The 12,973-nt window shown below is 40.7% G+C and overlaps 1 protein-coding gene across 1 annotated transcript in view; it reads right to left on the bottom strand.

The window, feature by feature from the left end:
- Nucleotides 1-12,973, bottom strand: part of TMPRSS3 (transmembrane serine protease 3) — a 283,583-nt gene that overhangs the window by 240,696 nt on the left and 29,914 nt on the right. Inside the window, exon 2 of the mRNA XM_085624035.1 lies at nucleotides 5,076-5,348. Coding sequence (XP_085480161.1) covers nucleotides 5,076-5,249 — 174 coding nt within the window. The 5' untranslated portion in view covers nucleotides 5,250-5,348. The remainder of the gene's footprint in view (nucleotides 1-5,075; nucleotides 5,349-12,973) is intronic.

Below are 12,973 nucleotides of genomic sequence, written 5' to 3'. Positions count from 1 at the left end.
TGTCAATACCGCAGGAGGCAGGGGCAGAATCTATTTCAATGCTGCTATCTCTGCACCAAAATACAAGTTTTTTTCTCTAAAATAGGGAAGAATTTCTCAGACCCAGAGTTACCAGTTACTTTTTCAGGCAGTTTTTCCTAATTGATCTGAAAAAAACACTGAGATTTTCCTCCTATTCTGAGCCTGCGGAAAGTGTCAGTGGGTGTGTCAGTTGCGGAGTCGTAGGTGGGGTGGGGGAGCAGAGGTGCAGGGCATGTTTGTGTTTTCTGGGGAGAATATTGTTTGCTCCTCCCAGTCAACTCCAGGGGTTGAACTGGGGCCAGGCAATGCTGTTGCTGAGGTGCCTCCAGATCTGTCATTTATTGGTTCCAGAGATTTGGACCCAATAATTCCAGGACTTGACATAACTGGAATTGCAACTTGATGCTTTTCACCCAACCAGACTTATGATTTTTTGAGTGAAATATCCCAAATCATAGTAGGAGCCTCCAAGTTTTGTCTAGGTTTCAGATCAGAGTTTCTTCCACATGTCACCAGTTTGTATACAGCAGGCTTTTTCTAGTATTCTTGTCCTCTTAGGTAACATACTATCACTGTTTTCACCCACGAACAGGTACTGAGAATAAGAACCCATGCTCATCTGAACACTGCCATTAAATCCTTAGCCTTCAAGTGTCAAAACCAAAAACAAGGAAATCAACAGCCCTTTTACAACAGGTGGCTGCCTTCAATTCCTGGTCGGGTCTCAAAGCAACCAAGCTCACCGCTTGACTAAGGCCTTCCAGGCATTTTCTAAAATCCTCAATACTCTTGGTTAGAGTATGAAGGATCTTGCCTTCATTCAATGTTACACTGACAGAGAATATCTATCACTCATGTCCCCTGTGCCTTTCTTACCCCGAACAAAGTACAAAGTACTCTGGGGTTTATTTACAAGCCACTTGCGCCGCCTTCACTTTTCATGAAGCTCCGGCTGCGCAGAGTGCAGACCCATATCTACGAGGCCACGGAAAATCACTTTGCGTGGCTTTTCATGGCCTTGTAGATATGGCAGAGGCAGATTCTCCATTAGGGCTCTGGGACTGAGCCCCCTGATATTCCTTCACATTCTTGTACAAATACTAAAAAGATCGATTTATTTAGAAAGAAGATCCTATCTCTAAACAAAATTATGTATTTAAGTCTGGGCTGTGTATCCCAGGCTGCCTGCCCCCCCTCGCTCTGAAGCAGGAGACGGAAGCCAGGCAGTAAATCAGCTTTCTGAACTGTGAAGCACGACGCAGGGCTACTGTTCTAAAGCCCTTCATAGTGAATCATTGCCACTGTAGTCTATCGTAGTATCCACTATGGGCCAGTGATGCTTTCAGCGTCATGGTCTCGGGCGTTGTGTCCATCTCTGCATGAGAGCAGCCATTCGCCATTCACAGGCATAGATCCCACCCTTTCTCATTCATCACACATATGAGTGGATGCAAGCATGTGTATTTAGGTGCTTTGTCCTCGGAAAAGGTAAGTGTTAGAATGCTAACCTTGTGTTATGTATATTGTGCTGAGACTCCTCGTCACACTAACCTCCCTCACTGTGCCACCCCAGGCCCTGGATGCATGCCGCTGGCCCCGTTAGAAGTGGAGCTGCTGCATTTGATCCCCCGTGAAATGGGTCCAAAAGACAAGAAGGCCAGGGTTCTTTTTACCTTGTGAAGTTGATGCAAATATCCAAGTCAAGCGCAAAGCGAGAGAAATGTGCTTACATTAGTTACCTGCTGTATGATATTAAAATTGGCCCTGAGTACCATGTCCTGCAGAGAAGTACTTGCTGAGTGCCTTAAAGTCTCGCCAGTCTAGCTGAGCTATGTTTGCTCATTTGATCCAGACCAAGAGCATGCAAAGCAGACTTATACAATAACATGGTATTAATGGCACAGTTTTATGTTCCCAAGGTTTGATGAAATAATACTCTGAAAAGAAAAGCATTGTGTGTAGTTTTTAAATCTGATTTACAAAATAAAGGTGGACATTAGCGATGATAGTAGTCCAAACCATGGCCCTCTAGCCCGCATTATCGCAGTCTTGCATGCCAGTGACACACCCTTAACCACATTAATTCCAAAAACATGGATTGATTTACGAACAATGAGTGTTAAAAACGTTAAGGCAATGCATGGTAGCTATTTAGTTCCGCTTTATTTCAAGTTTTACTTAATCTTGCCTCTCTCAGAGTTAGCTACTTAATCATGTTGTGTTTCTTTCTCATTTTCTTTCCATGCATTCTTTGAACTGTGCTCAGTATTTATGAGGGGCTTTGATTGAGAGCTCTGACGCTGGCGCTGAAGCCAAAACAAAGTGCCTGTCAGTGGGTTGGCCTCTCTGCAGAGCACACAGAACAATGGTCATACATTCCAGTTGTTACTGCAATTTTGTGAAAATGTGTGTGAAGGGGGTGCACAGATGGCAACATATTTACCGAGCAAAAGTAAATAAATTGCTTAAATGTGAGTAAGTGCAGTTTATGTTTGGAAGTGGCCAAGTGAGGGAGATGCAAGGAAGTGCATTCGGGTCAGAGTGAAAAGAGGGTGCTGAAGAGGAAAGAGAGGTGGTTGAAGATGTGCAGATGGACGAGATGTGCAGAGAAAAAGAACATATATATCTAACTTCAAGCACATATAACTGAAAGCCAAAACTCCTTCCTCAGGCCTCAGTGCTATTCAAATTTCAGAATTGAAACATTTTGAAGGTTCATTATTTATAACAAATCCTTGTTGTTACTCATTTATGTTAAACAGCTAACAACCATTGACAAAGCCAATCGTACTGACAGATTTTAGGTGTAAGTGAGTTGTTGTGTTATATATCTAGATGCAATTATATCTCGGAAAGAAATCAAAATACCGGTCGGGTAGCACACGATGGGAATCACATATATTTATTTGACATGTTCCCTTTTAGAGAGTCAACACATTGTTCATCCCACTTAAAGACCTGTCTTCACATATTTCTATATGACTGATTGCAAGCAGGAGCTATGGGACCTTCCCGAAGCCTGGTTAGAGCATTTTCATCCAAGGTTGCTGCAACATGCAGTGCAAGACACTGGCCAAGCACACACTTTAAAAGGCTGAATGTGTTGCATTGTAAAATTTGCACATTACAGTAACTGTTGAACATATTAATGCAGCAAAATATAGGGCATATTTTTTGTGAGTTTAATCTTTCAAAACAATAAGTTCCCCCTGCTTTATAAGCCTAGTTTATCACTAAATTAAGTTGCTTTAAAATGCACCATTTGCCAATATTTTTTCATTTTTTTCTCTGACGGATGTTTCAGCCTGGACCCCACATTTGTCCATTAAGATTGCTTGTGTCGCTTACTACATAAAGGTAATACCAAACTTTTAAGCCTCACCACTTTCAAATGTCACCAGCCACCACTGAGATATGGTGTAAGGAATCGCAGTGCAAGTCGCTCCTTTGCCTTACACTGCGTCAGGGAGGCATTCCATGGACGCTGCGGTGGATTTTCCCACACAACACCCATGAACTTTGACGCATTCCCAGATTTACAAGGATCTGTAAACCTTGGAATTGGTCAAACTGTCCACCTCCCCAGGGCAGGCATAACAAGGAGCAATTTGTTTATTTCGCCTCTTTTTTCCTCTTTCTATGTGTGCTGCATCCTGCAGAACACATAGAAAGAGAAAAACGCTTCCATGGATTGTTTTTGTGCAAGAAGAAATACCTTAATTTTTGTGTAGGAAGGGACAACTTCCTGACCTTTCAATTTAGCACAGGTGCAGCACTGCCCTACGCCAAATCATTGAAAATGAAAGCTTTATGTGTATTGTACTATGAGTACATTTTTAAAACAACATTTGGGTAAAGCTGTTAACCTGATGTATTGACCTGTGAATTACAGTTTTATGATGTTCTTAATATCTATGAGTCTTACAAACGTTTGGAAGTACGATTTTAAATTCCCAGAAATGGAGCGGTGTCTTATGCATTTTTCCCTTGCCTTTAGTTATTCTTCAAAAGTTTTTATAGTTTAATAGTTTAGCTAACGTTGCAGCTGACATGAATATGTGTGTGGTTTGTTTACAAAAGTCATTGACGTGAAATATAATCAAACACAAGTTGCAATATGGAAATGTTTCCCTGTAAAACGTGCACGAGTGAATTGGCGTTTAATGGTTCAATATGACCTTAAAAGAAAATTATATAGTGCTGATTATTATGACATTTTGGCAATAGATAATTACATTTTGGCAATAGATAATTACCACCCCAAAACATTTCCTAAATTATACTGACATTTTATTACTCTCAATTTCCTCTTCATATGTGAAACATGTCTGAGAAAAAGTTAACTTCTATTATAAAGTAAATAGTTACCAGCTATATATTCCACAAATGTTCAAATAATCATTTTTAGCAATCTCACTGATTTCACTTTCTTTCTTAAATCCGCCTGTGACTTGTTTACCTGGAAAGCTTACATCCCTTAGACAGACGAAACTATGAAGCACCAGGTACCACATCTGTATTGTAGTTGGTAAATTAGAGGCTGTTTACCTATTTTTCTTAATGATTTCCTCTATTTCCTCCCTTTTTTATAATTTCTTAGAATACTCAAATCCTGATTTCTTTCTAGTTTAGTTGACTTTTTTAATCACAGCTATATCATTTGTACCTTAGTTGTCCCTCTTGACAAGTCCATTAGGAATTGTCTTGAAAATGGTTAGTTTTCTTTAGATTTACCAACCTAATATGTGTATTCTGTTGATTATTTGCACTTATTCTAATCGAGATTGTGCTATAATGTGTGTCAAGACATCTCCTGTAATTACATGGTTTGAACTCCCCCTTTCTGGTTCTCACATCTAATGAAATCTGAGGTTAGTTTGACAAGTGTTTTACTCGTAATTGAACATTTTGTTAACAATCTATAAATCTCAAAGATAATATTATTCTAGATTTTACATCTATCCTCAAATATAATCCCACAACTATACAACTGTCTGGTTGTATTTCTAAGCAGCCGTCCATAGATTGTCTAGGAGATACAAAGAGGTTCTTACCTCCTTCACCTCTGTAAGGATTTGTTTTTGGAGCATTTGAATGTCTTCTAGACTTGGTATCTCTTCAGCTGTGATCTGTGTGTCCAGTGAGTTCCCAGGAGCCTTGTTGTCAGTCTTGATATTCTTTACATTAGGCGAATTTGTACTTCCATTCTCCCTTACGATTTTCACCATTATTTTCAGTAATGTGGTTGAAACTGTTGGTCTTGAGTCTGAATTGGGCCGCCTGAGGAGAAGAGTGCTCTCAAGCGGCCAACTCCATCACACACAGTTCTAGAAATAATGGAGAAAAAATAAATATCAAAACTGGTGGTAGGGTTTTAAAAGTTAACAAGCATCGGAAGTGATCTTCAGTTAAATGGCACCTAGAGTTACTGGCCAAGCCAACATTGAGCCCTGATGTACAGAAACTTAAAACTTGCATGAACATATATTAGGTTGTGTTATTCCATTCTTGGGCAATAGACATGGTCAACATTTGGTAGATCTGAGAGCTAAGCTCTTTCTTTGCATAACCTGTGAAGTACAAGTGGGCTGTTTCATGACCTATTCTTAATAAGGCCAGACATCTAACAGGAGTGCATTGAATTCTCTCTATATTCCATATTTACTTGGTACAACTCTTGTACATTCAATCCGTGCGCAGCAGGGGTGGTTTTGGAGGATTTATGTGAGACTTGGTGCATATCGCAAGATAACCATATTTTCTATCTATTATCATTGCGTATCAAAATCAGTGAAAAGGATGTGAAGGAGACAACTTTATTTAAGGGGACACAAAGTCTACCTGCCAAGGGGAATGCCAATTTTATGTAATTATGAAAGCCTTAAAATAAAAATTATTTAGTATAGACTTACCTCCCTTATCTTCCACAGACCCCTTATAAGATTGGCCTTCCATACACGACTGGTCCCTTAACTGCCCAGACAACATAACGGTATCGTCTGTACTCACATACTTCCAGATTTAATACGTTTTGTGGGGTCTGAGATTATCTGTGCCATGTTTATTTTGTTTTGCCTGCAGGTTCAGCTGGGGTTACAGTTTTATGCATATATTGGTACTCCTGATGTATCACATATCCAAAATGTAAACATCGGGCAATGGTCCTTTATGTACCTTGAAAACTCAATAAAATATGTTTAGAAAAGATATGTATATATTTAGATGAATGAAAGCTAAGGTTACAATATAAAATCTTCAATTCCACCAGTTAGGTAACTGTATAACCTACAGTTTGCAATGCAAGCTCCCAAAACATGTCAGTAATGTATGCAACTATAAGTGACCAGATGCACTACGTCTGGCCCAGCTCATGAAAGCACAAATGACACAATCATTGGAATGATTGATGAGATAATTGATAAGATTACATTTCACGTCACCAGCAGCATCTTCAAGTACATCACGTGTGATATACCCTCCGTTATTACTGACGACACTATACACTGATGACATCAGATATAATCTATTTCCAAAGTCTGTTTATATACAAAACAGGCAGGTTCAGCCTGAACAAACAGACATGTTTTCTTTATACCCATTAAAACTGTACAGTACCCACCTGTTGCACTCTTGTTATTTCCTTTTATACTTCTACCACCATGGGTGCCACATTTAATCCTGATACTGGTGTGATGCCCACCCATTCTAGCAACTATGTGCCAACATCACTCTCACCTGTTAGCCATGTATACCATACACACCCTTCTAAGACGCATCGTTTTTGTACAGACATCTTGTAACAATGTGCTTGGTCTCTGTGCTTGTAACTGGCACTCATAGACTCCTCTCGTCCATTTAAGTATGTAGAACCCAGACGATGGTAGGGCAAGGCCCCTACGAGGGTCAACTACTTCCGGAACAGACAGTTTTACTTAGTTGTCAATGGAAGGCCAAGGGCCGATTCACAAAGGTAAACTGAGATGAAAGTCTAACTTTACAACTTTGAGTATTCACTAAGGGCATTTACGAGTAGTAAAGTTAGACTTTTGTCTCAGTTTTGGTCTCAGTTAAACTTAAGACCAATACTTAAGTTTAACTGAGACAAAAGTCTGACTTTACTTCTCGTAAATGCCCTTTGTGAATACCAAAAGTTATAAAGTTAGACCTTCGTCTCAGTTTACCTTTGTGAATCGGGCCCCAAGAGTTTTTCAGCGGTTTAGTAGTTCAAATTTTTGGTCATTGTTTTTTCTTATTGTTTTATATGTTGCCCACCCTTCTTTGCAGCCAATTTAAAGCGCATTCCTAAAGTTTAAAAGTGACCACAAAGAAATCCATTGTCCTCGTCCTCACTGTCTAAAATAAGGTAACATCTGGCGGCATATGTGGAAAAAACAGTGCACAAAGGGGAATACTCTACATATATTTCACAGTGTGGTCAGGTCTGAGACTGTATATTATCTCACTGGTGAAAACTGTCTTGCAATGCCCACAAAAAAACTTTACTTGCGTGCAAAAGAAGATAAACTGTGAGAATTTGCAGCGTTCATGAAGGGCGAGTGTCGCAATCTTCACAAACTTTGCTGGCAGAAAAAAAGGCTTTGCACACCCACACATATGTAAACAAGCATTTGCAATGCAATAGGTCTCGCATTAGGAAAGTTTGAGCTATTGGTATTGTAAATGCCAAATTTTGTATTTATGTGTTGGTTTTGAAAGTAGCTAAATTAATAGCTTTGTCATTTACAATTCCAATAGTTGTAACTTTCGCAAATGTGACACTTATAGCATTTGTAAGGCAATATGTGTTGTATTTACGTGACTTAGATGTATTGATATTACAAATAACAATGGCTTTTATTTTTTTAAAATAATTAATACTTAAATAAAAGTTATTGTAATTTATAATGGCAATGGCTTAAACTTTTGTAAATAACTTTTGTGAAGATTATGTTTAGTGTATTTTATTGTGACAAAATCCAAGAACAGAAGTGAAATATTAACATCTTTTTGTGACATTTGTAATAAAGTTTGAAATATTGAGAGAACATATTTGAACCAGTTGTTGTTGAATGGTTGCACAGATTGATGCTGTGGTGGCGCTGAGTGATGTTGTGGTGGCGACGAGTGATGCTGTTGTAGCGCATAGTGATGTTGTTGTGCCCTGAGTGATGCTGTGGTGGTGCTGAGTGATGCTGTGGTGATGCGAGGGAGGGTGATAGATAGATAGAGGGAGGGCGATAGATAGATAGAGGGAGGGCGATAGAGGGAGGGCGATAGATAGATAGAGGGAGGGTGATAGATAGATAGAGGGAGGGCGATACAGGGAGGGCGATAGATAGATAGAGGGAGGGTGATAGATAGATAGAGGGAGGGTGATAGATAGAGGGAGGGTGATAGATAGAGCGAGGGAGGGCGATAGAGTGAGGGCGATAGATCGATAGAGGGAGGGCGATAGATAGAGGGAGGGCGATAGATAGATAGAGGGAGGGTGATAGAGTGAGGGAGGGCGATAGACAGAGTGAGGGAGGGCGATAGATAGAGAGAGTGAGGGAGGGCGATAGATAGATAGATAGATAGATAGATAGATAGATAGATAGATAGATAGATAGATAGATAGATAGATAGATAGATAGATAGATAGATAGATAGATAGATAGATAGATAGATAGATAGATAGATAGATAGAGTGAGGGCGATAGATAGAGGGCGATTGATAGCTAGAGGGCGATAGATAGATAGAGTGAGGGTGATAGATAGATAGATCGATAGATATATAGATAGATAGAGTGAGGTTGATATCTAGATAGAGAGATAGAGTGAGTGTGATAGATAGATAGATAGAGTGATGGCGATAGATAGAGTGAGTGCGATAGATAGATAGATAGAGTGAGTTCGATAGATAGATAGATAGATAGATTAGATAGATAGATAAGATAGATAGATAAGATAGATAGATAGATAGATAGATAGAGTGAGTCTGATAGCTAGATAGATAGATGGAGTGATAGATAGATAGAGAGTGAGGGCGATAGATAGATAGAGTGAGGGCGATAGATAGATAGAGTGAGGGCAATAGATAGATAGATCGAGTGAGTACGATAGATAGATAGTGTGAGGGCGATAGATAGATAGATAGATTTTGTGTGATAGATAGATAAGCATTTAGAGTGATGGTGATAGATAGATAGCTAGAGGGCGATCGATAGATAGATAGAGTGCGATAGATAGATAGCTAGAGGGCGATAGATAGATAGAGTGTTGGTGATAGATAGATAGATAGATAGATAGATAGATAGATAGATAGATAGATAGATAGATAGATAGATAGATAGATAGATAGATAGATAGATAGATAGATAGATAGATAGATAGATAGATAGATAGATAGATAGATAGATAGATAGATAGATAGATAGATAGATAGATTGTGGGAGATAGATAGATAGATAGATAGATAGATAGATAGATAGATAGATAGATAGATAGATAGATAGATAGATAGATAGATAGATAGATAGATAGATAGATAGATAGATGTGTGGTCTGTGTGAGAGGGGGCAGTGTTTGTGGTCTGTGTGAGAGGGGGGCAGTGTGAACTTTGTTCATTTGTTAACTAAAGTTATACAATAATTCTAATTTAAGCACAAAACACCTAGCACCAATAGACATTAACCAACGAAAAAAACCAAAAATCTACTGATGCGTTTTAGAAAGTGTGTGTGGTCTGTGTGCGAGGGGCCAGTGTATGTGAAGGACCAGTTGCAGGTGACTTGCGAGGGCAGACCTCAAGACACAGAGAGGCGCAACAGAACAAAAGTGCTGTTAGTCGAGAGAGTGATCTTCATCAGAATGTAAGCAGGAAAGCAAAGAATGAAAGTCATACAAAAGCATACGCGTTTGGGTGCGTAAAGTAAAATAATGAAACACACATTCAAAAGTAAATAAATATAAGAGATGAATGCAAAGCACAGAGGCAGGAGGTCAAGTAGTAATTCACACAGAGCCGAGATTCCGGAAAAGTTGCGAGAAAGAGAAGGCGGGGCGGAACTACACGGAAGGGGAGAGATGCGTGGGTGGAGATAGGCCTGTGAGAACGCGCTGCGGAGACCAAAGAAAAGGTTTGCGACCATATGGAGAGTGAGGGAGTTTGCAGCCTGGTGATTTGAATGCGTGTGGCAACAGAGGGAGAGCGCGGCGCTCGCGCGCCACAACATTTTCAGACCACAACGTTCACGTGAACTTTGTTCATTTGTTAAATAAAGTTAAACAATAATTCTAATTTAAGCACAAAACACCTAGCACCAATAGACATTAACCGACGAAAAAAACCAAAAATCTACTGATGTGGTTTAGAAACGTTTTTGTTTTTGTTAAAATTTAGAAAAGGCACCTACTGACATCGTACGAACTAGGGGGCAGTGTGTAAGAGGGCAGTGTGTGAGGGGGAATTGTATGAGGGCACAGTGCGAGTGTGTAAGGGTGCAGGCTGTGTGTGTGTGGGGGTGTAAGGGTGCAGTGTGTGTGACCTAAAGTACTGTGAGTGGGTAATGTGTGAGAGCAGTGTATGTGGGGGCAGTGTGTCAAGGGGTCAGTGTGTGAGGAGGAGTCAGTGTGTGTGGTTTGTGTGAGAGGGGGCAGTGTGTGTAGTCTGTGTGAGAGGGGGCAGTGTGTGTAGTCTGTGTGAGGGGGTAGTGTGTGTAGTCTGTGTGAGGGGGGTAAGTGTGTGTGGTCTGTGTGGGGGTAAGTGTGAGTGGTCTGTGTGGAGGGGTAAGTGTGAGTGGTATGTGTGAGGGGGCAGTGTTTGTGGTCTGTGTGAGAGGGGGGTAGTGTGTGTGGTCTGTGTGAGGGGGCATTGTGTGTGGTCTGTGTGAGAGGGGGCAGTGTTGGTTAGTGACTTGTCAGTAAACAGTATTTCTATTTTCTTTAAAGGCTGTATTAGTATTGAAAAGAAATACACAATCTGACAGTGGCTCACGTAAATGACTGCAATGCCTTGGAAGTAAACTGTATTCTTATTTATTTGAGGGTGAGGGGGTGCAGAGTGTGAGGGGGCTAATGTGTGTAGGGCAGTGTGTGAGTTGGCATTTTGTGGGGTCTAATGTGTGTAGGGTAGTGTGTGAGGTGGCAGTTTGGGGGGGTCTAATGTGTGTAGGGCAGTGTGTGAGGTAGCATTTTGTGTGGTCTAATGTGTGTAGGGCAGTGTGTGAGGTAGCATTTTGTGTGGTCTAATGTGTGTAGGGCATTGTGTGAGGCAGAACAGAATAAAAGGATAAAAGTGCTGTTTTTAGAGAGAGTGACTTTATGTTTGTTTTGCATGAGAATGTAAGCAGGAAACTCAGACAAAAGCATACGTGTTCGGATGCGTAAAGCAGAACACAAAGGCTGGAAACTATTGAAGACAAGGGCAGACAGCAAAACACAGAGAGGCGAGACAGGATAAAAGTGCTGTTTGTGGAGAGAGTGGGTTTTTTTTCCGCATAAGAATGTAAGAAGGAAAGGAAACAATGAACATGTTTGGGTGCGTAAAGTGAAATAAAAAAAAACATGCAAAGTAAATAAATATAATAGACGCATACAAAACTCATAGGCACGAGGTCAAGTAGTTAGTCGCACAAAGCCGAAAATCTGAAAAAGATGCGAGAAAGAAAAGGCGGAGGGGAACTACATGGCAGAGGAGAGACGCGTGGGCGGTTAAAACAAAAAAAAACATTCAAAGTAAATAAATATAATAGACGCATGCAAAACTCATAGGCACGAGGTCAAGTAGTCAGTCACACAAAGCCCAAAAAAAAAAATGCGAGAAAGAGAAGGCGGGGCAGGACTACACAGAAGGGGAGAGACGCGTGGGCGGAGAGGAGCCTGTGAGAACGCGCGGCAGAGATCAAAGAAAAGGAGTGCGACCATATGGAGAGTGAGGGGGTGTGTAGCCTGGTGAGCTGAATGCGTGTGGCAACAGAGGGAAAGCGCGGCGCACGCGCATGAGGTGTCTGGTAGAAAATGGAAGCTGTAAAGAATGCGCGTGGTTGTGGCAGTTGTTGACAATGCGCGTGATTGTGTTCACATGAACTGTACGCGATCCGCAGGTAGGTAGACTTTTCGGACTGCTTACTATAATCTCGCCTATCCTTCCCTGCGGGATAGAATAGGCGAGACCTAAAAATGTAAGGGGCACATGCAGAGGTATTTATATAGCGCAAATCCAGCTGCACAGTGAATGATGGAGCACTGTACATGAATTGGGGCTTTACACATTTGCATTTCTCAATGTGTGTAACCACAGAAAGCGGTGCCAATTTTGTCAGAGCAAGTTTTGGTTTGGGGATCTTCACTGGGGAGTAAAAAATCAGAGCACGGCTGGAACTAGTGGTGATAAATAGCATGGTAAAACCCACATCACAGCTGACTTTTCTGAAATTTTCTGGCTAATGTTTGAGCCAAAACGTCACTTGGCCTCTGCGTAGGATGACCATATATCCAGAACAGCCTTGTTTTTTCATAATCGGCCCTGAAAAATGTCAATAAATTTAGCAAACCTCCCCGGTTATTACAGAAGGTTGATTGAACACAAAGGGAGGCACCTTTTCATGTGCTCCAGTTCTCGATTTAAACCACCTTATCAGAAAGCAACGTCATTAACTCACATGATACTGTGTGCAAAAGTGAAATTTATTTATGGTTAGTGCCTCATTGTCTACGTTTCTATGCGGGTGAGCATGGCCAATTAAAATCATTATGAACCCCTGGGCCGATACAAACTTGTAGCCTATGTTCATGAATTAACTCATTTTTTTGTTTTCGAAATCTGGTCACCAGTGCTTTAAACTGACAGGTACTGGCCAGTACTTGTTTAATCTGAAAGGACTTCGCACAGCTACTTAGAAACCTTTACTGGGAGAGTAACAGCACTTCTCAGGAGTAAACAGGCATTGTAAATATGAGTACCTGCACGTTT

Source organism: Triturus cristatus, chromosome 8 (genome assembly GCF_964204655.1).
Source record: "Triturus cristatus chromosome 8, aTriCri1.1, whole genome shotgun sequence".
NCBI classification, from domain to species: Eukaryota; Metazoa; Chordata; class Amphibia; order Caudata; family Salamandridae; genus Triturus; species Triturus cristatus.
This window is presented reverse-complemented; position numbering and strand designations above follow the sequence as displayed.